At 51.6% G+C, this 25,656-nt stretch overlaps 2 protein-coding genes across 2 annotated transcripts; both read left to right on the plus strand.

Annotated features, from left to right (window-relative positions):
• Positions 1 to 390: 390 nt before the first annotated feature.
• Positions 391 to 3,951, plus strand: Pnma8c (PNMA family member 8C). Its single transcript, XM_042269671.2, is given in 3 exon segments — positions 391 to 1,386; positions 1,388 to 1,856; positions 3,018 to 3,951. Coding segments are annotated over 2 exon segments (603 nt in total). The 5' UTR covers positions 391 to 1,251; the 3' UTR covers position 1,856; positions 3,018 to 3,951.
• Positions 3,952 to 14,105: 10,154 nt separating this feature from the next.
• On the plus strand, positions 14,106 to 17,013 carry Ccdc8 (coiled-coil domain containing 8 subunit of 3M complex). Its single transcript, XM_016009776.3, has 2 exons — positions 14,106 to 14,252; positions 14,371 to 17,013. The coding sequence occupies exon 2, from the start codon at positions 14,962 to 14,964 to the stop codon at positions 16,837 to 16,839; it is 1,878 nt and encodes a 625-aa protein (XP_015865262.1). The 5' UTR covers positions 14,106 to 14,252; positions 14,371 to 14,961; the 3' UTR covers positions 16,840 to 17,013.
• The last annotated feature ends 8,643 nt before the right edge of the window (positions 17,014 to 25,656 follow it).

Raw genomic sequence — 25,656 nt, forward strand, 5'->3', positions numbered from 1 at the left:
TAACTTTCCACGCGTGTATATTTATGTGCACCCAACTGTTCTCATTTTATTCAGGGAGTATCAGTCTGTTACAATCTGCTGCTTTTAACATTAATGCTTGGGCTGGGGTGTATCTCGGCAGAATGCTTGCGTGGCCACTAAGAGCCCGAGGGTTCCATCCCCAGAGCTGAATAAACCAGGCACGGTGGTGCGTGCATGTAGCAGCCCCGGCTCTTGAGAAGTGGAGGCAGGAGGGTCAGAAGTCCAAAATTTTGGTTATATAACAAATTAAAGACCAACCTTGGAGATATGAGATCATACTGGGGTGGGGGCGGGGTCGGGGGAGAGACCGACAAAGATAGAGAGACAGAGAAACAGAGAGAATGACAGAAAAAGGGAAAAAAGAAAAAGAAAAAAGCGATGCTCAAATTCTCTAATTGGCCTGTGGGTACACGTCAAGCTGGCTTCTATGTCCTTACCAGCTCTGCCATTAGTCTTTAACTGTGCCCTGACTTTCTGAACCCAAACGACGTTGTTGCGGGCTTACTTTGTATCTGTCCTTGTACCCCTGCCCACGCCCTGCCAGAGAAAGGAAGTGAGGAGCTGACCCTTCGCTTCCTGTAATGACCCCTCTTTGCCTGTATTTCTGATTTCAATGCAGCGAACCCGCCAATGGCAGGGGAGACGTTCTAGCGGTTGCCATGGAGACCGCAGAGCCACCGCGCATCAGGGAGCTATGACGTCATTGCCGGAGCAAGTGCAGCCGCCACCATCATCACATCCTGGTCTTGAACTCTGTCACGGGGCACGTGAGGGCGGGCGACCTCTGGGCCAGCAGGGAGAGGTGACCTACTCCAACTTGCCAAGTTGCCACCCACGACATTCTATTAGGGTGGCAGCAGCAGCAGGGAGACCAGCGGTCTCCGGTCCACAGAGAGTGTTAAGGCCTTGCAGCAGAGTCTGCATCATCAAACTCTCCTGGGAGGGGCCTTGCCCAGGACCTGGGAGCCACGGCCACTCAGCTCCAATTCCGTGGCCAACGTGAGCCGCTAGGAACTTCCACGAGTGAGCTCAGAGGGGGCAGGCTGAAGAAGGCTGGGTTCCCCTTGACTGAGTTAGACCAGTTGGGTCTATTAGTAGCCTCACCCGTGAGGCCTCGTTTTCACATCATCCTCAGAAAGAGCTCTCGGCACCCTGGATCCTTCCGTGGGTCCTCGAGGCAACTCCACCACGCACCAGCGCGCACACAGCTGCTTCAAGGAGTTGGGCAAGATGGTATTTGGAGTCCAGGACATTGTATTGTTAGAACACGGATGCAAGGCCTTGGAGGTGGACAGTTACAAGTCCCTGATGATCCTGGGGATCCCAGAGGACTGTAGCCACCAGGAATTTGAAGATATCATACGGGGCCCCCCTGAAACCACTAGGCAAGTTCGAAGTGGCTAGGAAGGCATTTCTGGAGGAAGATAGATCCGAGGCAGCTATCATTAGGTTGGCAGAGGACCTCAATTACGACGTGGTTCCCAGGGAGATCAAGGGTAAGGGAGGTACGTGGAGAGTGGTCTACATGTCCAAATGGCAGGACATCGAATTCCTCAGCAAGCTCAATTTGTTCCTGCGGGGAGAGGGCAGGACGGTGGAGGATGTGGCCTGCGTCCTCAGGCGGGAGCTGTGTCCCACCACAATAGAGCTGCCTTCCAGGAAGTGCTGCCTGTCTCCGCAGGGGGAGAATGCAGACCAGGGGGCCACCGCCAAGGGGGATGGGATGCCCCCTCTTGAGGACCCAGAGAAAGAGAGCAAGGCTGAAGAGGGCAAGAAGGGCGAGAAGAAAAACAAGAAAAGTCGGCGCCGACAGCAGGCTTCTGAGAAGCTGTGAGGTGAGTGTGTATGGGGGGCGGCGGGCTTTGCGGAGGAGGGTGGGAGTCATCTGAGTGGGCACGGGATGACTGGGAGAGCACATAGCAATCTGGCACTTGAGAGTGAGTGTGGATAGGAGGTGATGGACCAGCGAGTGGATGACTTCTGAGTCAGAATGAGTATCACCGGAGTGTTCCGCGTGGCATTTGACTTCGTGAAGAAAGCTTATTTATTTTGGTCAATGATGAGAATTGTGCTAGGGCTTTGAGCATGCTATCCAAGTGCTCTATCAGTAAACCATTCACCCAGCCCCCTCGCTAGCTGATTCTAGGCAAACTCTCTGTTAATGAGCTATGAGTACAGTGTGAGCCTGGTACTCTCATCTAAGTGAACTTGTGGACTGCCGCTGAGGAGTGGGTGTGGCTAACGTTCGGTTGAGTGTGGGCCATATTTTCTTCTTCTTCTTCTTCTTCTTCTTCTTCTTCTTCTTCTTCTTCTTCTTCTTCTTCTTCTTCTTCTTCTTCTCCTCCTCCTCCTCCTCCTCCTCCTCCTCCTCCTCCTCCTCCTCCTCCTCCTCCTCCTCCTCTCCCTCCCTCTCCTCCTCCTCCCCCTCCCCCTCCCTCTCCTCCTTCTCCTCCTCCTCCCCCTCCCCCTCCCCCTCCCCCTCCTTTTTTGTTCACTCTACAGATGTCTACTCCATACCTACTGTATCCCAGAATGGTACTTGGATCTTGGAATAAAGAGGGATGAAAAATCCCTGTCTGTGACACTTGTGAGTAATAACGGTGTTACTTGGATACATCTAAGTGAGTGAAGTTTTCATTTAAGTAAATCTAGATAAAGTTGAGGGGTCATATATGGTTGAGTGTAGGACAACTTTAATCATTCAACCAACAAATTTTTCCTGAACATCTACAATGTGCCAGGTACAGGACACACAGTCGATGATTTTTAGCCTTGCCCTCATGGCTCCAATTCTGTGTTTGAGGAATTGTGGGTACCATTTGAGAATATGAAAGTGTGTGTGTGTGTGGGGGGGGTATTGCTGGAGTGAGGGAGAGCAACTTCTGATCGAGAAGGGTCCAGAGACTTGTAAAAGACTTTTAGCAACTTGGAGGCCAGCAGGACCAGCCCCGCAGAGGGAACCAAATCCACAACTGTGCATGTGACTGTTGCCATAGAGACCACAGTGGGGACAGGTGGCCTGCTAACCACTGCCTGAAGAGAAGATCCACAATGGCAAGCTTTTGGAAGTGTTTTGCTAGACTTGCCAAAACCGGAGCTGACCCCGGAAGAACCTGTCGTGGAGATCCTGGCTGGGAACAAGGGTTACTATTCTTCTGCCTTCTCCAGCAACTTGGTGTTGAAGACAGTTCATAAACCATGGTTGACATGTGGGCTCCCCACTGGCTTCACTGAGGACGTTGCTGTTCTGTGTATATCCCTGAAAAGCTGCGACTGTGAAAAGCATGTATGTCTCCCCAAAATAAAATCCAGGAATCATGTCTTGAAGGGAAGGGAGATTCTTTTCTAAAAAAAAAAAAAAAAGCCCAGATTTTCCATTGAGAGAGACTAAGCCAACCATGATGGCTCATGGAACCTCACTTGTTAGGTGGAGCAGGAAGATCAAGAGTTCGAGGTTGGTCTCCGCTGTATAGCAAGTTTGAGGCCAGTCTGGGCTACATGGGATTTTGTCTCAATAAGTAATAATTGAGTCCTCAGGTCTATAAACGGAGTATCATGTGAGGGTGGAGAAGAGATAAATGTTGGGAGCACAGCACACAGGTCCTTGGGCCCACAGATCCAGAGAATCCTGGAATGTTAAGCACACAGGACTGTCTTCGCAACGGGAAAGGTGAAAAACCTGTTCTTCCATGCAGAAAGCTGAGACTTGGAGGTGACTAGCAGCCTGATGAGCTGTGTTATCTGTCGGGCCAGGCCATATCAGGCCCCTACGTCTAGGACAGAGGGGGCTGGTCATCGAAATGACCCTTACAGCCAGAGGCTCCCCAGCTCCACAACCAGAACCAGAGGACGCTAATGGCCCAATGATCTCTATGCTCTTTCTCTGTATGACTGAGACCAGGCTAGACCCTTATGTACAAGTAGCCTATCTCCAGAACCCATTTTGGTTTTTTTATTTTTATTATTTTTATTTTTTATTTTTTTTTTTTTTTGAGACAGGGTTTCTCTGTGTAGCTTTGCGCCTTTCCTGGAGCTCTCTTGGTAGCCCAGGCTGGCCTCGAACTCACAGAGATCCGCCTGCCTCTGCCTCCCGAGTGCTGGGATTAAAGGCGTGCGCCACCACCGCCCGGCACCAGAACCCATTTTGGAAGAAATGGCATGTACCCTGAGCTGAGTTTCAATGTAATTACGCTTCCTTGTGCAATGGGGATTGTATTACACCAGGGAACTTTTCCCTAAATTACACTGAGCTTAAATACATTGTGAATAAACCGCCGCCTGTTAATAGACTCCCTGAAATCTCATCCAGATTGAAGTCAATTTGCACCCGGTTTTCATTCTCATCTCTTGGAGCAGTTCGCTTCCCTGTATGACACCTGCAGGGACCCCCCTCAGAAAACAAATGGTGAAATTCAGATGTGGATGGGTGGAGGGAATGTCTCTTTTTGGGACACCTACAAACGTCTACTACTTCAGGGATCTACTAGGGCTCCAGGAAAATTACATTTCAAAAATGTGATTTATGGGGGCTGGACAGATGGCTCCTCAATGATGAGGACCTGGGTTCAATTCCCAGCACCCACATGACAGATCACAAGTGTTTGTAACTCCAAGACCTGACACCCTCTTGTATACACGCAGGCAAAAACACCAATGCACATTAAATAAATTAACTTCCCCCTTTTTAAAAAATGTAATTTATGAACACACAAAAACTAAATGTTTTGGGGCTGAAGAGATGGCTCAGTTGATTAAGAGCACTGGCTGTTCTTCCAAAGGTTCTGAATTCAATTCCCAGCACCCATATGGTGGCTCACAACCCATCTATAATGAGATCTGGTGCCCTCTTCTGGTGTGCAGGCATACAAACCGGCAAAACACTGTATGCATAATAAATAAATCTTTAAAAAAAATTTTAATGTTTTGAGACAGTCTTGCTCTGTAGCCTATGCTGATCTGAAACTTACTGCGCACCCCAGGCTGGCCTTTGTTTAGCTCATGATCTTCCTGCCCTGGTCCCCCTAGGGTTGGAATTACAGGATTTCACTACTACCTATGCCTATGTGCTGACTTCTCTACGATCTTTTTTTTTTGTAAAGATTTATTTATTTATTTATTTATTTATTTATTTATTTATTTATTTATTTATTTATTTATTGTGTATACAGCATGTATGACTGCAGACCAGAAGAGGGCACCAGATCTCATTACAGATGGTTGTGAGCCACCATGTGGTTGCTGGGAATTGAACTCAGGACCTCTGGAAGAGCAATCAGTGCTCTTATCTTCTGAGCCATCTCTCCAGCCCCCTCTCTACTATCTTATAACACGGAGACTCCCGTATCTTGTTTGTTTTGGGACAAAACATCAAATTGTTAGCATCAAACTCACTCAGTTCTCTGGCCTCAGTCTCCCAAGTGCTGGCATTATAGGTAGGAGTCCTTCCCCCATCTTTCCCTTGGTGTCATACTTCAATGGGCACCAGATATATCTTTCTCATTTTTCATTTTGTTTTGAAACAAAACTATGTAGCCCCGACTGGTCTGGAACTCATTATGTAGACCAGGCTGGCCTCAAACTAATAGAGATCCACCTGCAAATACCCCTCGAGCGCGTGGATCAAAGGTGTGCGCCACCACGCCCAGGTATGCACAGGTCTCCCTGTGGCTTTTCCATCCCCCTCTTTGATTTCTTGGAAGTTACTACTTACCGCCGGAGCCAAAGGCTGTCTCCGTTCCCATCTGGGAAGCCACGCCATCGGAAACGCCTGTCTCTGTTCATGTGTTCTCAGCAAGTGTCAAGACACCAAAGGGAGCTTTCCAATTCTGTTGATGGACGTAACCTAAAGTCCCAAACACTGGTTTCTATCTGTTTCCCAAGCTGGCTCTATGTGGAACCAGCCTCAGCATCCTTTTCTTTAGTACAATGCTTGGCGGGTCAGAGCTTTCCCTGCCTTCTCCACCAGCGCTTTTGAACTTCGCGGTCAAGAAGCCTGTGGCTCTCTAGGCTGTTGAGATGATGAAGCCTGTAAAGGGGCCTGCTGCAGAGCCTGACCGCCAGAGTTTGATCCCCGGGTCCCATGTGGTGGAAGGGCTCGACATGAGAGTCACGGACGGCATGTGCACCCATCCCAATGTGAGCGCGCACACACACACCAACACACACCAACACACACACACACACACACATACCAACATAACACACCCCAACACACACACACCAACAAACACCCCCCAAACACACACAGACACACTCTCTCACACACACACCAACACACACACACCCCAACACACACACACCCCAACACACACACACACACACACACACACACACACACTACAATTTTAGATAAAGAAGAGGTTCTTGCTGGACGGTAGTGGTGCATGTCTTTAATCCCAGTACTCAGGAGGCAGAGGCAGGTGGATCTCTGAGTTCAAGGCCAGCCTGGTCTACAGAGTGAGTTCCAGGACAGCTAGGGCTACACAGAGAAACCCTGTCTTGGAAAACAAAATGAAACAAAAACAAACAAACAAACAAAAAGAGGTTCTTGGCTCCACATTTAACTTCTTGGTCCTGGTCCTGGTGTTCCCGCTCTCAGAACACCGTGAGTCTTTCTCTGTTAATGATTGCATTAGCCTGGTCTCACGTAGATGCGGCACAGCCTCCAGCCCATCTGTCTGACGAATGCTGTTTAACATCAAGGCACAATGGCCCATAATAAGGGAGAATGTGACATTTTTTCCCTCTCATTTTGCAGCCTGAGATGTGCATGTGTTCCCTGGTGTTTTTCATACGGCCACCGTATCCGTGACAATCGACACGGACCGTTATTAAACACTGCCCACGAATCCAGGATCCAGAGGCCATTTCCTTTGGGAGGTTGCTGGGACCAGGTGACGTTTCCTGATGTTGACTGTAGGCTGCTGTGTGACAGGGACGATTTGATACTTAGCTGCGTCCACGCTCCAGATGTCAGGTAGAAATCCCCACGTGAATTACAACAACCCTCCCCACAGCCCCGTTTAAGAGGCGGGTCCACCCTTCTTCAGGTTTTGTCTCAGGGGTACCCATAATCCCAGCACTGAGGAGGATGAGCCTGAAAGACTGGAAATTCGTGGCTGGAGAGATGGTTCAGCGGTTAAGATCACTGACTGCTCTTCCAGAGGACTTGGGTTCAATTCCCAGCACCCACATGGCAGCTCACAACTATAACTCCAAAGTCTGATACCCTCACACAGATGTACATGCAGGCAAAATGCCAATGCACATAAAATAAAAATAAATAAAATTATTAAAAAAAAAAAAGAGTGGGCCAATGAAATGGTTAAGCAGATAAAGACTTTTGGCCAAGTCTGATGATGTGAGCGGGATCCCCACACCCATATGGTAGAAGGAGGGAGCAGATTCTCACAAGCTGTTCTCTGACCTCCTCATACATGTGTGCACCTCTCTCTCTCTCTCTCTCTCTCTCTCTCTCTCTCTCTCTCTCACACACACACACACACACACACAGATTATTTTTCAAATTCCCAAAACTCCTTTGATGAGTTTTGCCTGATATTTTTTAAAGAGATGCTATCTGAGACCACTGGCTGAGAGAACACGGAACACAAAGTTTTCTTCTACCTGGCTGGTTTCCCGGGCCCCCAGGCTGTTTCCCAACGCTCAGGTGAAAGGTGGAACAATTTGTTTAGACTGAAAATAAGTGTTGGAGAGACGGATGGGCTGTGATCCCACTTGTGGGAGGAGAAGACTGAGGGGTGAGTTTAAGGCCAGCTTTGGCTACCTGAAACCCTGTCATAAAAACTGAAAAACCTGGGCTGTTTGTGTAGCTCTGTTACAGAATGCTTGCTTAACCTAGCTGGCATGCAGGAAGCCCGGGGTACCACCCTCGGCGATGGAAAAAATGGGATTTGGAGGCGCATACCTGCCATTCCAGTGCTTGAGATGAGAGGCGGGAGGACCAGAACATCAGGGTCATTCTCAACTGTATATTGAGTTCACTGTCTCAAAAGTGAAATGAGGGGCTGGGGAGACGGCCCGGCTGTTAGGAGCACTGCTGCTCTCTCGGAGGACCTGTGTTCGGGTCCCAGCACCACTTATTGCATCGGTCACTGTGTGTCTAGGAGACCCACCGCCACCTTCTACCCCCTCTGGGTACCAGGCAGACAAGCGGTGCACGTGTATGCATGCAGGCAGAACATTCATACATGTAAAATAAATTTTGTTCAGAAATTTAAAAGAAAATGAATAAAACAACACACACACACACACACAAACAAACAAAAACAAAAACAAAAACAAAACAAAACAAAAACCCCCATAAAACAGTGACAGGTCTAGTTAGGCATGGTGGTACATTCTTTTCATCCCAGCACTGGGGTGGCAAAGGCCGGAGGATCTCTCTGAGTCCACTGCCAGCGTGGTCTAGCGACATAAGGAGTTCCAGGACACCTAGGGCTACAAAAAACAAATGACCCCCCTAACCCCTAAAATAGGTCCCTGAAGAGAAAAAGAGAAACCACCTTTCCCCACTTTGTTCTTTTTATTTGTTTTAAAAAAATTGTATTTATTTGTGTGTGTATGGGCGGGTCAGAGGACAACAGAGAGTTGGTTCTGTCCGTCCGTGGTGTGTGGGTCCTGGGGGTTGAACTCGGGCTTAGTGGTAAATGCCTGTACCTGCTGAGCTGCCTCGCCTGCCCTGATTATGATTTTATTTTTTCTGAGACAAGGTCTCTATATCCTGGGATCGATCCTCTCTGCCTTCAAAGAGCTGGAATCCCAGTGAACCACACCCTTGATTCTTTCGAGGACTCTGTCTGGCTCTGTGATTGTGATCATTATAAAACCAAACTAACAAGAAAGAATCAAGAAATGAGCATTTTCTTCTTCTTCTTCTTCTTCTTCTTCTTCTTCTTCTTCTTCTTCTTCTTCTTCTTCTTCTTCTTCTTCTTCTTCTTCTCCTCCTCCTCCTCCTCCTCCTCCTCCTCCTCCTCCTCCTCCTCCTCCTCCTCCTTCTTCTTCTTCAAGTTACCTGTCTGGGGATCCTCGTGAGAAAGGGAATCCTGAGGGCAGTGAGCAAAGCAAGATACTTTGTGGACTTGGGAAACAAAGAACCCTCAGGTCTTTGTTTTCGCTCGTGGATGGAGCCCAGGGTCTCGCGCATGCCAGGCAACAGCTCTGCCGCCATCTACACCCTGGGCCCCAGAACAATCAGAGCAAGACAAGACAGGCCGGGACCCCATGGGGGAACAATGGAATGAGAATACGGAAGAGGAGGGGATGGTTGGCTGACTCCTCCCAGCTCTCTCCCAGCGCAGCTCAGCGTCTCCTGCTGGCAGAGGATTTATGTCCTGCCTTGAGGCAGACAGAGGAAGGGACAGTCAGAACCTCCCCTGCTAAGCTTCTTCTCCAGCTCAGTGGCCCTCAGATTGAAGGGAGAATGACTCACTTCTTCAGGTTCCTTCATCTGCAAACCCCACACCACAGGCTCATAAAGCTCTGGCATGCTCTTGTGCAGACACCAGCTTTCAATGTTATTAAATTCAGTCATTATTATTGGGGACTGAACCCAACCCAGGGCCTTGTCACATATACACCAGCACTCCATCACTGAGCCACACCCCCAGCCCCTCACTGGGGGATTCTAGGCAGGGGCTCCACCACTGAGCCACACCCCAGCCCCTCACTGGGAGATTCTAGGTAGGGGCTCTACCACTGAGCCACACCCCAGCCCCTCACTGGGGGATTCTAGGCAGGGGCTTACCACTGAACCACACCTCCAGCCCCTCACTGGGGGATTCTAGGCAGGGGTTCTACACTGGGCCACACCCCCAGTCCTCACTGGGGGATTCTAGGCAGGGGTTCTACCACTGAGCCACACCCCCAGCTCCTCACTGGGGGATTCTAGGCAGGGGTTCTACACTGGGCCACACCCCATCCCCTCACTGGGGGATTCTAGGCAGGGGTTCTACCCCTGAGCCACACCCCCAGCTCCTCACTGGGGAATTCTAGGCAGGGGCTATACCACTTAGAAATTAAAATCCCACAGATTTGATATTCTTATAAAAATTGCCAGCACCTGGTCATTTCTGATGGGTGTGTTTTAAACCACCCAGCCTGAGGTGGAACCATAATATAACTACAACTTTATACTGTGTAAAATACTCAGTGGTAGAGCCCCTGCCTAGAATCCCCCAGTGAGAGAGGCTGGGATGTGGCTAAGTGGTAGAACAACTGCATATATATATATATATATATATATATATATATATAATGTGTTGTGGAAAAATGTTTTTGTACATTGTGAAGATATGTCTTTGTCAAGGTGCCTTCTGATTGGTTTAATAAAGAGCTAAATGGCCAATAGCTAGGCAAGGAGGTATAGGTGGGTTTTCCAAGCACAGAGAGGACTGGGAAGAAGAGAGGCAGAGAAGTCAGCCAGATGTGTAACGAGTCAGACACAGAGAGAGTGACAGAGGTAAAAGACACGCGACAGAATGCAGATTAGTGAAAATATGGGTTAATTCAAGTTGTAAGAGCTAGTTAGGGGCCAGAGAGATGGCTCAGAGGGTAAGAGCATTGACTGCTCTTCCAGAGGTCCCGAGTTCAATTTCCAGCAACCACATGGTGGCTCACAACCATCTGTGATGAGGTCTGGCGCCCTCTTCTGGCCTGCAGGCAACATGCGGGCAGAACACTGTATACATAATAAATAAATCTTTTTTTTTTCCATTTACATTATTTTATTTGGAAATGTTGATAACAGTACAGTGAAACTAAACTCCAGAGACAGTGGCTATCATTAGTTTGAGCATCATCAGCCTATTATAAAAGGAGGCATGGAAATTGTTTACATGATCGATAGCTCAGACCGCCAGCGGAATGGGCAGCTTCACGTGATACCATTTCAACAGTGATTTCAGTCCACATACTTTCCAAGAATGTCACCATCTCTAAATAAGAAACAATCCTTGTCGTCTAGAACAATTTGGTGCCTCCGTATTCTGGGAGAAGAACTTTGTCTCCGACTTTCACACTGACTGGCTGAATCGCTCCACTCTTGCCTTTGGCGCGGCCGGATCCCACAGCCACTACTGTCGCGTGCAATACTTTTCCTTGAGACTTTTCCAGAAGCATAATGCCACCTTTGGTCACGGTTTCAGCGGCACTCCTTTCAACCAATACTCCATCAAAGAGCGGGAGAAACTTTCTCAGCAGCTCGGAATCTGCACTCGGGGCCGCCCCTGCAAGGAGAGTCCTGCGGGCAGACCGGGGACATAATAAATAAATCCTAAGCTAGAGGCTGAGCCTTCATAATTGATAAGAAGTCTCTGTGTCATTATTTGGGAGCTGGTGGCCTAAAGGAAAATTCTACTCTCTCTCTCTCTCTCTCTCTCTCTCTCTCTCTCTCTCTCTCTGTGTGTGTGTGTGCGCTCATATAATTTTTTTTCTGGGAATTATACTTAGAAATCTAATCCTTGAACTTCTGATCTTCCTGTTTTAATCTTCAGAGAAGCCTGGATTATAGAGATGAACTATTAGATCCAGTTTAAGAAGGTTTTTAAATTAGACTTATTAGCCAGTTGGTGGTGGTGCATGCCTTTAATCCCAGCACTCAGGAGGCAGAGGCATGTGAATCTCAGTGAGTTCGAGGCCAGCCTGGTCTACAGAACAAGTTCCAGGACAGCCAGGGCTACACAGAGAAACCCTGTCTCAAAATAACACCCCCGCCCCAAATACATTTATTTACTTTAAGTCTGTGTTTTGCCTGTGTGTATGTATGTGTGCCATGTGTGTGTGTGGTGTGCTTGGAGGTCAGAAGAAGGCGTTGGATCACCTGGAACCGGGAGTTACAGATGGTTGTGAGCCACCCTGTGGGTGCTGGGAACCGAACGTGGTTCTCTGCAAAGGGCAGGACGTGCTCCAACTCCCCAAGCCGTATCTCCAGCCCCATGACTTGTGATTCTTTACCTAGTTCTTGCTAGGCAAATGCTCCTTGACAGAGCTAAATCCTTAGCCTCAAGATTTAGAACTCATCGTGTGCCACCGTTATTAAAGCCGATGTCCCTGGGCAATTTTGGCGTTCCACTTCAAAGCATCTCTGCTTTGGGGAAGAGGCCTAAGGGAGGTAGGAGGGGCCAGAGGAGGGGCCTGCTCTGTGGAAGCTCCCAACGTCTCCGCTAAGCTCAGCCAGGGCCCCTCCGCATGCCTGGTTGCCTTGGAGACTGCTAGTCTACCGAGGTAGTCTCTAAGGCTGAGCGGCTAGAACGCAGTCACGTGAAGAGGGAGCGATCACCTAAGCGGGCTGAGCAGAAGTGGTCCCTGACCCAGGGGAAGCTGCAGGCACCACAGGACCCGTACAAAGCGATACCCCGCCCCTCCCCCAGCCTGCAACAGCCTCTCCTGCACCTCCCCCCCCCCCCCCCCCCCCCGCTTCCCTCAATGCTAATGATCTGCCTCCAAGGTCTTCCTGAATTAAACACAATCACGAGTGTTTATATTACTTTAATTTTTTTTTTTTTTTTTTTTTTTTTTTTTTTTTTTGGTTTTTTTTTCGAGACAGGGTTTCTCTGTGTAGCTTTGTGCCTTTCCTAGAACTCACTTGGTAGCCCAGGCTGGCCTCGAACTCACAGAGATCCGCCTGCCTCTGCCTCCCAAGTGCTGGGATTAAAGGCGTGCGCCACCACCGCCCGGCCTTACTTTAATTTTTAAAGATTTCTGTGCATGAGTGTTTTGTCCTAGTCTTTGTCTGTGCATGTTTGGCTCTTGTAGAGATTAGGACGTGTCTGATTCCCAGCAACTGCAGTTTAGGGTGACTGTGAGTCACCATGTGAGTGCTGGGAACCAAATCCAGCTCCTTAGCAAGAGCAGCCAAGTGCCCTTAACCTCGGAGTCATCTCTCTAGCCCCTGAGATTGTTGTTTTTTGAGACTGGGTCCCTTGTAGCCCAGGCTGGCTTTGAACTCTCTTTGTAGCTGAGAATGTCCTTACCCTCTTGATCCTCCTGCCTCCAAGTACTGGGATCACAAGCGCGAACCTCGTGTCTGATGTATGTTTTTATATTGGTATTAAAGTCACTTTTTTTTTTTAGGATTTTTTTTTTAAAATTTTTATGTGTATTGGTGTTTTGCCTGCATGCACATCTGTGTGAGGGTGTCAGGTCTCTGGGAACTGGAGTTACAGACAGTTGTGAGCTGCCATGTCCTTTGGAAGAACAGCCAGTATTCTTACCCGCTGGGCCATTTCTGTAGCCCCTAACATCACTTCTTTACTTGGCTTTTATTGTTGAAAACATTATCTTTAATCCTGGTATGGTGGCCCATGCCCATAAGGCCAGTACTCAGAGGCTGAGGCAGGAGGATCACTGAAAGTTCTAGGCCACGTGGGACACATAGTAAGTTAAGAACTAAGGGTACCACAGCATCTCTGCGATCTTAAAAATGTATTTTTATTTTTAACAAAATAAAATTTTATCGTTGTGTTATGCATTTGCATATGTATAATCTATGTGTGGGCATGTGTGAGCATGTGTGTGTGTGTGTGTGTGTGTGTGTGTGTGTAGAGCTACAGTAGAATTGGTTTTATGCGGGTATCAGGGATTGAATTCAGGTTGTCAGGCTTGCATGACAAATGTTTTTACCCACTAAGTTATCTTGCGGGTCCCTTTTTTATGTGCACGAATGTCTTGCCTGTATGTATGTATGTGCACCACATGTGTGCAGTGCCCACAGAGATCAGAGGAGGGTGTTGGATGCCCCGGACCTGGAGTTAGTTACAGAGGGTTGTGAGCCCTCATGTGGGTCCTGGGACTCAAACCAGGTCCTCTGTAAGAGCAACCTCTGCTCTTAACTTTTGAGCCATCTCTCTGGTCCCATCCCGGTAATTGCAATGGCCTTCAAAAGATCTCGGCTATCGGGCGTACGCACCTCTTAGCCTTGCACGTCGAGGATGGCAGGTTGGAGACCCACTGCCTTTTGGTGTGGGGGGGAAGATGATGACGTGGGTTTTGGCAGCTGAGATGGGAAGCTCTGGTCCCAGAGAGGCCCTGGGGGGCGGCCACACCTCTGTGGGGAGGAGAGGGAGCCTGCCCTAAAAGGAGTGGACAGCTCCGCTGCCAGTCTTCCCAGACTGAGAGTGTAAGATGAGAAGGAGAAGGTGGGCCTCACCCAGGAGGGGAGGGCGCCCAGAAACTTCCTGCAGCTCTCAGCTCCGCCGCAGACTGCGAGCAAGGTCAGCCTAGAGCGGGTGGCAGCCTGCCTAGGGGCGGGAGACCCTCCTCGGGGCTGGGCGGAGGCCTTTAAGCGCCTCGCCATATTGAACGGCCACGCTGATCCGCCTTTGTCTGCAGAGTCCTACTACAAACTTTCAGAGGCACTCGGGGTGTTGGGGCCAAGGGAGAAGCGATCGGAGCCGTGCGTCCCCAGCTTGGAGCCGGGACACTGGCGTTTCCAGTTTGGAGAGAGCTTTGAGCCTCGGAACTGACGGCGCCTCAGTTCACGTAAGCATTCTGGAAAATCGCTCGCTGTAACTCCGAGGGGGTGGGGGAAACCCAACTTGGACTTGTCACCTGCGGAGAAAATTTCAGGGAGGTGACACCCTGCATGAGCAGAGTTGCTGGGACTCTCCCCTGCCTCCTCCCCAAGACTAGAAGCTTGGAGGGTTTTTTGTTTTGTTTTGTTTTGTTTTTTGTTTTTGTTTGGGCTTCTTGCCCCCCACCCCAGAGTCCACTCTGGAGATCTTAAAGACTCTCGAGAAAAGCCACGTGGGGGGCTGGTTCCCCTGGGGTTTCCTGCCCTCCCCCGATTGCCTGATCCTCTGGAGTGTCCCTGATGTCTGCAAAGATGTCGATCTGGACGTGTTAGTGGAGGCCTTAAGGCCCATAGGCACCTTTAAGAAGATCGGGAAGGTGTTCCGCAAAGAGGAGGACTCCACGGTGGGAATGCTGCAGATCGGGGAGGATGTTGACTATCTGCTCATTCCCCGGGAGGTCCGGCTGGCTGGGGGCGTGTGGAGAGTCATCTCCAAGCCCGCCACCAAGGAAGCTGAGTTTCGGGAGCGGCTGATCCAGTTTCTGCAGGAGGAGGGCCGCACCCTGGAAGACGTGGCCCGAATCATCGAAAAGAGCACTCCACACCCACCCCAGCCCCCCAAAAAGGCCAAGGCGCCCCGAGTGAGGCGAGTCCCACAGATGGTCACTCCTCCACCTCGGCTGGTCGTAGGCACCTATGACAGCAGCAACGCCAGCGACAGCGAGTTGAGCGACTTTGAGACCTCCAAAGTCAAAGGCAACAGGGGCTCCCAGAGGACCAGGAAGGTGCGCAAAATGCCGGTCAGTTACCTGGGCAGCAAATTCCTGGGCAGCGACGTGGAGAGCGAGGATGATCAGGAGCTGATAGAGGCCTTCCTCCGCCGTGGGGAGAAGAAACCCAGCGCGCCTCCTCCACGGCGCCGAGTCAATCTGCCAGTGCCCATGTTTGAGGACAACCTGGGGCCCCGGCCGTCCAAGGCCGACAGATGGCGAGAGTATGTCAGCCAGGTGTCCTGGGGGAAGCTGAAACAGAGGGTGAAGGGCTGGGCGCCCAGATCAGGCTCCGACGTGGGCGAGGCCCAGCAGGCCTCCATCGCGGCTGAAAGGGCTGGAGAACTGAGACGCGGCCACACCAGCCGGGAAGACAGCTCCAGAAACGCAGGAGATGGGAGCGACCAGACACTGGGTACCAGACGCTGGAAGCCCAAGATCAAGTGGGTCTCCTTGAGGAGGTGCAGGAAGGAGCAGGCGCCACCCCCAGCTCAGGGGACAGCTGAGGGGCCCCCAGAGGCCGCCGAGAACCAGGGGGCAGAGGTTCCAGCTGAACGTGGAGCAGAGGCTGCATCTAACCCGAGGGCAGAGGCTGCAGCTAACCCGAGGGCAGAGGCTGCAGCTAGCCCGAGGGCAGAGGCTGCAGCTGACCTGAGGGCGGAGGCTGCAGCTAACCCGAGGGCGGAGGCTGCAGCTAACCCGAGGGCAGAGGCTGCAGCTGACCCGAGGGCGGAGGCTGCAGCTAACCCGGGGGTAGAGGCTGCAGCTAACCCGAGGGCGGAGGCTGCAGCTAGCCCGAGGGCGGAGGCTGCAGTTAACCCGAGGGCAGAGGCTGCAGTTAACCCGAGGGCAGAGGCTGCAGCTAACCCGGGGGTAGAGGCTGCAGCTAATCCGAGGGTGGAGGCTGCAGCTAATCTGAGGTCAGAGGTTGCACCTAATCCGAGGGCAGCAGAGGCTGCAGCTAATCATGAAGCAGAGGCTGTAGCGAATCCGAGGGCAGAAACTGCAGCTAATCTGAGGGCAGAGGCTCCAGCTAATCCGAGAGCAGAGGCCCTAGATAATCATGAGTTTGAAGTTGCAGCTAATCAGAGGACAGAAGCCCTACCTGACCGGAGGGTAGAAGCCATAGATAGTCAGAGGGCAGAGGGCCCAGCTAACCAAGGGGCTGGAGCTGCAGAGAATCAGAGGGTGGAGGCCCCGGCAGACCAGAGGGCAGAAGTCCTCCATGACCAGAGGGAGGAGGCTGGGCCTCGGGCTATAGCGGAAGCCTCAGCTGGCTCAGGTACCCTAGGAACAGTCTCGGGGTCTAGGGCCCGGAAACAGGTAAAGACAGTGAGGTTCCAGACCCCAGGACGTTTCTCCTGGTTCCGCAAGCGCAGGAGGGCTTTCTGGCACACTCCCCGGTTGCCAACCCTGCCCAAGAGAGTCCCCAGGGCAGGTGAGGCTAGGAGCCTCAGGGTGTTGAGGGCTGAGGCTAGAGCGGAGATGGAACACAGAGAGCAAGAGGAACAGCTGTGAGGGCAGCCCCGGGTCCCTGCACCCGGCCCGCCCTGGGTGAGCTGAGAGGGTGCCGCCTCCCTCCCTTGCAGGCTCCGTGTTTGAAAATGGAGGCTGCAGAGGCGGACAGCATCTCCCACACCTTTACCTCCACTTTTCTCCCCCTTCGCTACCTTCTTCTCCCCCCCCCCCCCCCCCCCCGGCTTTTTCAGACAGTCTTTCTATGCAGCCCCGCCAGCCTGGTACTCCATCTGTAATCTCAAACTCACAGTACTCCCCTGCCTTAGTATTCCAAGCGCTGGGATTGCAGGTGTGTTCCGCTGCATCTGGCTCTAGTGACCCTCTTTTATTGTTTTGGTTTTGTTTAAGAGGGGTCTCTCTGTGTAGTCCTGCCTGGAACTCACTATGTAGACCAGGCTGGCCTTGAGCTCACCAAGCCTGCCTTCCATGACCCTCTTTATGATCTTTTTTTTTTTGTTTTGTTTTTGTTTTTGTTTTTGTTTTTTTTTGAGACAGGGTTTCTCTGTGTAGCTTTGCGCCTTTCCTGGAACTCGCTTTGGAGACCAGGCTGGCCTCGAACTCACAGAGATCAGCCTGCCTCTGCCTCCCGAGTGCTGGGATTAAAGGCATGCGCCACCACCGCCCGGCATGATCCTGTTTTTAATCTGATGAGGCCATTCGTTTTTAGGGTGGTATAAATGTAGACACACTTGATTTTTTAATATGTTGATTTTTCTAAATACTGAATATAGCATCTCAAAGAATGTAAAGAAAGAAGTCCATGGGGCCTGCTTGCCCGGATGGTGTTTTAACTTCTCGCTATGTATCTTAAGTGCTCACAGCCTGGCAAAGGGAAATGGCCGTCTTCTGTCTACAACTAACTTCGATGGACGGCCCCTTTGCACTTAAAGAGAGGGCTCAAGTTGATATGCAAATAAAAATGTTTACAACAGTGGTTCTCAGCCTTCCTCATGCTGCGGTGACCCCCAACCATAAAATTATTTTCACTGCATAACTGTAATTTTGTTACTGTTATGAATCGTAACGTAAATATCCCATCTGGGACCCCTGTGAAAGGGTTGTCTGTCTCCCAGAGGGGCTGCGATCTACAGGTTGAGAAACACTGGTTCTCAACAAGGTGGTTTCTTGTTTCTGAGTTGGCAACGGACAACATTGGGGTGATGTGGCTGGCTCCTCGACGATGAAGACCCTGTGCTTAAGTTATCATTTTGCCCGCCATATTTGGGCTGCTCAGTGCTGGAGGGTTGGAGGGTAGAGGACCTGTGCGCTTCACATACCACACTGATCTTGGTGACGAGGCACAGAAAAGCCACAAGGAGTGGGGTGCCGGAGAGACGGCTCAGTGGATAGCAGCACTGGCTGCCCTTGCAGAGGACCTGGGTTCGATTCTCAGCACCCATGTGGTGGCTCACAACCATGTGTAACTCCCTCTTCTGGTCTTCAGTCACCAGGCATGCACATGATACCTAGACATACATGCAGTCCAAACACCCAGTTCAATTTAATTAATTGAAAATTAATTAAAACCAGGTGGTGGTGGCTCATGCTTTTATGCCCAGTACTCAGGAGACAGAAGTAGGTGAATCTCTGAGTTCAAGGCCAGCCTGCTCTACACAGCAAGTTCCAGGACAGCTGGGGCTACACAGAGAAACCCTGTCTTGAAAAACCAAAGGGGGGAAAAAAAAAGGCCACCAGGAAATGCACTCAAAACATTGAGTCTGGGACCCCTGATGTTGTAGATGTGGTTTAACCTGAGATGGCTGTGTGGCCCTTGAATGTGAAGAGGTCTTTCTGTTGTCTATTTTCTGAGACAGGGTCTCCTTCTATAACCTCAAATGTATGATCCTCCTGCTTCTGTCTCCTGAATGCTGGGATTGCAAGGGTGTGTCTGTAGTGCCTGCATTGTGAGACCCCCCTGAACAAGACCGCCACAGAGCCAACATCCAATGCACATACACAGGGGGGTATTGATTACCAGCTCAAGCTCGGACCCTATTCTAGTATTCCGACACAGCGGGTGGAGGAGATTGGCCCTGAGTCTTGGGGTTTGGGGTTTTTAAAGGGAAAAACCGCAAGCAGGGAGGTACACGCCTTGGGTAAGGGCATGTAACCTTTGAATTCACTGGTTGGGGTCTGGAGGAATTTTCAACAATGGTTATCAGGAAGCCACAAGGACATGTGGAGCTGGCAGATGTTGTTTACCAGAGTTCCTCCTTGGCCAGCCCACCCTGGTGGGACCACTTTGACCGGGGCCCTGGCAGTTTGAGATTTTTGTTGGAACTGTTTGTGGATTTGATTTTTTTAAGAAATTTTTGTTCGTTCATTTTACACACCAATCAAAGATCCCCCTCTTCCCTCCTCCCACCTCCTCCAGCCTCTGCTTGTGGTTTTTACTGGAACCAGCCCTTGGTCAAGTCCTGTTTACAACGGAGTCCTTTCTTAAAATGGAGTCTGTCTTGCTCCCTCCTGCCGCCCGGCTCAGCCTCCTGTCCTCATCACCGTTGCTCTCTCTCTGTTTCTATGATATGCCCGTGGAAGTCAGAAGACGCCTGGCTGGGATCTGTTCTCTCCTACCACGTGGATTCTGGGGACCAGTCAGGCACGGCAGCGATCGTCTTTACCTGTCCAGCTACCTCACCACCCCCTTCAACCTGTTTCGACCAAGCTCCAAACATCTGAGGGATGGGTTAACTGTTAGAACAGAAGCATGCTCAAAGAGTGAAGCAGTGTACACACTGCCTCCTTTTTTTTTTTTTAAAGATTGATTTATTTATTATGTACAGTGTTCTGCCTACATGTATGCCTGTAGGCCAGAAGAGGGCGCCAGATCTCGTTACGGATGGTTGTGAGCCACCATGTGGTTGCTGGAAGAGCAGCCAGTGCTCCTAACCACTGAGCCATCTCTCCAGCCCATAACTGCCTCTTATAACCAGACACTGGGCTGCCAAGGACCTGCGGGGGTGGAAGGAAGGTGCGGGCATCTCCCTGTGGTGGTTGGCAGCCTACACTAGCTGTGCGAAAGAATAAATGTGCACACACAGCCTTGGTAAAAGTGAGCCGGAGAAAAGAGCATTAGCGGGAAAGAGCAGTCCAGTGCTCTTGTGACTGAAGAATTATGTCCCAGCAGCTCTGACCCTCTTTTTTCTTTTTTTCCCCTTTGGGGAGATATCTGGGGAGACAACACAACAGGGAAGGAAAAGAGAGGTGGGCATACAAGGGCTCATCATGGAGCTGCTGCCTGGAATCCCCAGTGAGGGGCTGGAGAATGGCTCCCATGTTAGGCAGGAGCTCTACCACTGAGCCACACCCCAGCCCCTCACTGGGGGATTCTAGGCAGGGGCTCTACCACTGAGCCACACCCCAGCCCCTCACTGGGGGATTCTAGGCAGGGGCTCTACCACTGAGCCACACCCCAGCCCCTCACTGGGGGATTCTAGGCAGGGGCTCTACCACTGAGCCACACCCCCAGCCCCTCACTGGGGGATTCTAGGCAGGAGCTCTACCACTGAGCCACGCTCCCAGGCCCTCACTGGGGGATTCTAGGCAGGGGCTCTACCACTGAGCCACACCCCCAGCCCCTCACTGGGGGATTCTAGGCAGGGGCTCTACCACTGAGCCACGCTCCCAGGCCCTCACTGGGGGATTCTAGGCAGGGGCTCTACCACTGAGCCACACCCCCAGCCCCTCACTGGGGGATTCTAGGCAGGGGCTCTACCACTGAGCCACACCCCAGCCCCTCACAGGAGGATTCTAGGCAGGGGCTCTACCACTGAGCCACACCCCAGCCCCTCACTGGGGGATTCTAGGCAGAGGCTCTACTCTGGGCCACGCCCCCAGCCCCTCACTGGGGGATTCTAGGCAGGGGCTCCATGATGAGCCCTTGTATGCCCACCTCTCTTTTCCTTCCTGCTGTGTTCTGAAAGTGAGTAGTTACATAATAAGCTGCATGGTTTCCACTGTGGCCTTGCTATAGTTGCTTTTGATGTTGGTCGTGGGCAGGGCTTGTCCCCTTACAGCTCACATCCTGTCCAGAAGGAAGCCCCGCTGATGTGTTGACAAAAAGGGAAAATATGGACCCCACCTGGAGGAGTGAGCTTGGTGGGGGCTGGAGGTGTCCGGAATGACCAGGTGAGGGGGGAGCTCAGGGGTGGTCCTTGCTGTTGTCCACAGCCACCTGAGGCTAAAAAGAAAAGCATCCGTGGGCAGTGTCACCTAGAGACTGTGCCCAGCCTCCCTCGCAGGGCCTGGGGCTCAGTGGGCTTTAGAGACAACACTGGAGCCCCAAGTAGGGAAGAGGGCGTGTCCTCCACAGCAGGCGGGCCAATTAGACACAGGGCTCCGGACTTCACAGACATCAGTTGCCGTTGGTGACGCTGTATCTCATGTCACTGACACACACACACACACACACACACACACACACACACACACACACACACACAACCTACACAGACACAGCACAGTCACAAATGGCAGGTCCCCATACAAATGCACGTTGGTAGCCCTCCAGAAAAGTCCGTAAACCCACGGACACACATGCACGGTGTTCATTCACACTCTGACTCACAGACCCACCGGGTTCCCGCACATGCCAGGAAACCTCTGTCCCCTGACACATATACTCCGCCATACTTACAAACGTTAGCATCGACGCCCATGCTGCTGGATACCCCTGTAGACAACAAGCAATGGCCCCCAAACCCAGAAGACAGTCAGAGAATGGAAGGACACTATGGGAAACCCTCTTCCGGGGAGATAGGGTCACAGCCTTTCTGAACAGCCCTGAAACTTGGACAGGCCTGAGTCGGTTTGACTTTTAGCTTGTCCCTCCCTTGAGTGGACCTGATGTTCCCTTCCCTCCATTATCCATCAGGAGCATCTAGAGAGGACCCAGAGGTGGGGGAAGAGGAGCCCGTGCATTGCCCTAGACCAACAGGATAAGTGGTGGTGTATCTTCAAATCGTCAGCCCGAGGTTTTTGTTGTTTTAAAGACAGGATCTCACGTAGCTTGCCTGGAGCACCTTATGTTGCGGAGGATGACCTTGAACTTCCGGTCCTCCAGTCTTCGCCTCCCACGTGGATGTACAACCTCGCCAGGGTTATGAGGTGCTGGGGATTAAATTCAGGGCTTCAAGCATGCTAGGCAAACAGCCGAGCCCCAAGGGATTTCTGCTAGGCCAGTTCCCAAATTCAGGCGGGCACGGCTTCAGTGCTTTCAGAAGTTGATCATGCCCAGGGTACCCAGTTTACACAAGACGCCTAGTCACCCGCGTAGTTTGGACCAGCGGGACCGGAGCGCCACCTGGTGGTCATAATAAGAACTGTAGCTAGTTCAGACAGGCTTCTTGGCTGTGGCAGGCTTGGGCGTGAGGGCCCCACTTCTGCAGCCATCCTAGACAGTTCTAGAACGTGGCCACACTTCTGCAGCCATCCCAGACAGTTCTAGAACGTGGCCACACCCCCGGGCACACCGAGGAGCAGAGACAGGCTCCGAGGCTGAGGGGAGGGAAGGTCTTCCCACGCCAGCACCTCAGCCTCTTGTGACCAGGAGTCACGATCGAGTCGGGATGAGTCCTGATAAACGCGTTTGCAGCCCCAATGCCAAAGTGAACTGGGGGACTTGGCCTTGCAGGCGTCACTCAAATCTTCGTGCAGCCGGGATGAGTATGCATGCCACGGGCCCTGGAGTAGATCAATGTGGAGCTCACACTCCTGGCCTCTCTAAGCTTCGTCATGTGGGGGGTGGGGGGGTGAGAACTCCTGCCCTTCATCATAGCCTTCCCCCTCCCTTTGGAGCTTAAAAAAAAAAAAAGACACAGGCATGAATGCAACCCAGAACCTGAACCACCACCCCTTCGCTTTCTTTTACTTGTTTTTTTTTTTTTTTTTTGTTTTTCGAGACAGGGTTTCCCTGTGTAGTTTTTCACCTTTCCTGGAACTCCCTTGGTAGCCCAGGCTGGCCTCAAACTCACAGAGATCCGCCTGCCTCTGCCTCCTGAGTGCTGGGATTAAAGGCGTGAGCCACCACCGCCTGGCTCTTTTTCTTGTTTTTAAAAACCACACTTTAGGCAGCATGGTGGTACTGACCTGACTGAGGCAGGAGGATCCCTTGAGCCTAAGAGGATGAGGCCAGCCTGGGTAATAGGAGATACCCTGAACAGATAAACACACAGACAAACAGATAGAAAAGTAAACAAACAAACCTTGGTCCCCGTGGCTCAGATCTGTGTTCCTGGCACCTGGGAGGCCGGGGCAAGGACTAGAGAGACGGATCAGTGATTAAGAGTGTTGCACTACTCCCACAGAGGATCCGAGTTCAGTTCCCGGCACCCACACATCTGGAGACTCACCACCACCTGTAACTCCAGCTCCAGGGCATCCTATACGCTTTATGTACTGGCCTCCCGAGGCACCCGATACACATATAAACGTGATTTCGAAACAACAACAACAACGAAGAATTGGTCGGGGGAGACAAAGGGGGAGAGAGGTGAAATCACACTTTGGAGGCCACAAGCTAAGCCGTACACTGTTTTCTCCTTGCTCTGATGAGTGGGTGACTGTGATGAGTTAACTGGATCTGGGGGACTCGGAGGCCACGTCTGTCTGTCTCAGACTGATTGAAACCCCTGGCTTTCATGTGGGCCTGTGCAAGAGAGCGTGGTGGGTGGCACCTTTGACCTCGAAGGGCGTAGTTTGGTATGATGACAAATGAATAAAATATCAGCTCCCAAGAGGAAGAGGCAGGAGGATTAGGACAGCAAGGAAGACTATATAGTGAGTTTGAGGCCAGCCTGAGCTACATGAGGCACCGCCGAAATGCTTGATTGAATGAACAAATCCATAAACAGCAGGATATCCTGCACTAAAAGCACATTAATATTGCCCATTTCTGAGCATTTTGCTAAGGTTTATTACATATACAATTGCACCCCTCCATGATCCTGACCTCCCTGTTTTTTAAAAGATGAAGCTCTTGTTGGGTGGTGGTGGCGCACGCCCTTAATCCCAGCACTCGGGAGGTAGAGGCAGGTGGATCTCTGTGAGTTCAAGACCAGCCTGGGCTACAGAGAGTTCCAGGACAGCCAGGGCTACACAGAGGAAACCCTGTCTCCCAAAACAAAACAAAAATGAAGCTCTTGACTCCAAAGTGGAAGCCAGGGCCTTGTTCATGCCAGGCAAGCCCTCTACCATGAAATCACACCCCAGCCCCTCACTGGGGGATTCTAGGCAGGGGCTCTACCACTGAGCCACACCCCCAGCCCCTCACTGGGGGATTCTGGGCAGGGGCTCTACCACTGAGCCACACCCCCAGCCCCTCACTGGGGGATTCTGGGCAGGGACTCCTCCTCAGATATCTAACTCTGAGCTCTTCAAACCAGTTTTCATCTGAACCAGTTCATCTGGCACTCACTCATGTGGAGGGGAGGGACAGTCTACCTGTCCTATTGAAGACGAGAACATTTTTGGCTCCCAGGCCCAGGCTGAGGAAGGAAGAGGTTGACAAGAGTTGGGAAACAGGACTGAGGAGGTGGTGTGAGTCTTTGGGGGGCTTCCTGGGCTCGCTCCTGCCATCTGGCCCCATCCCATCCTTTCTGAGGCCTGTACCCATCTGAAAGCACAGTTCCTTAGCTATCCTGAGGAAGATGGAGATGCTGTGAGGAGCCCCCGCCCAGAAAATGTCACCCAGCAGCTGGGGGATGGTGTGCAGAGACTGCTTCAAGACCAGGCCAGATGCGTCCCCGCTCCCCTGACCACTCATCCGACCGCTGCTGGACCTTGTTCCCCACAACTACATTTCCCTGTCTCAAGTCTGGGGGTAGCAAGAGGGGGGTCATCCATCAGATGAGTCAGGTAACTGGGTTCCAATTTCAGGGCTGTGTGACTCTTGGCAAGCACCCACCCTCTCTGAGCCCATTTCCTCATAAGGAAAAACGCTCACCGTAAGAGCATCTAGGGCTGGGGATGCAGCTTGGCTGTTGCTTCCTTGAAGGAAGCTCTTGGTTCGGCTGATACCCCAAATCCAGGCTTGGCGGTGCATTCTTGAAATACCAGCGTTCTGGAGGCAGAGGCAGCAGGATCAGAAGTTCAAAGCCATCCTCTGCTCCATGGGAAGTTTCAGCCCAGCGCCTTGTCTGGAATAGGGAGTTTAAACGGGGAGTGGAACATCACAAGCGAAATAGAAACATTAGCCTTTGCGGTTGTTGTAACTGGTATAAACCCCATTTCTTCCATTTCAGGGTGAACGGGCCTGGAGCCTTTATTCCACCCCACACCGGTGTACTGAGCGAGCGCCGGCGCTGGTGGGTTTTTAACCGCGGTCTTGGAGCGCCACCTGGTGGTCGATTTCGGTCTTGCATGGCAGGGGTTGAGGGATGAAGGTCTCCTTGTTCCCAGCACCTTCATTGCTCCCGGTGAGTTGTTCGAGGCCCTGGTCACACCCCGCAAGGACTGCGAGTGTGTTTCTCTGCCTGAGAGACCCGAGGGGCCTGCACATGAATGGGTGGAGCCGAGTCCGTTTCCTACACCTCGGCCTCGGTCTAGAAATCGTTTACTCCGCTAGCAACAGTAGGGGGCGGTGGTGAGCCAGCCCTGGATCCTGGGGCCTGGGCGGCACTCTCCCCAACTTCTGCTTTGGGGCAGGGTCTCCTGCAGTCAGGCTGGCCTGACATTGCTATGCAGCTGAGGATGACCTTGAACTCCTGATTTCCTGCTTCCACCTCCGCCCGGTGTCTCAGTCTTTCCTTCCTTTCTGAACCAGCTCTCTCGATGGGTCCACCGTGCTCTGCTCCCCGGGCTGAAGGCAGGGCAGGGGCA

Source organism: Peromyscus maniculatus, chromosome 1 (assembly GCF_049852395.1).
Source record: "Peromyscus maniculatus bairdii isolate BWxNUB_F1_BW_parent chromosome 1, HU_Pman_BW_mat_3.1, whole genome shotgun sequence".
NCBI lineage: Eukaryota > Metazoa > Chordata > Mammalia > Rodentia > Cricetidae > Peromyscus > Peromyscus maniculatus.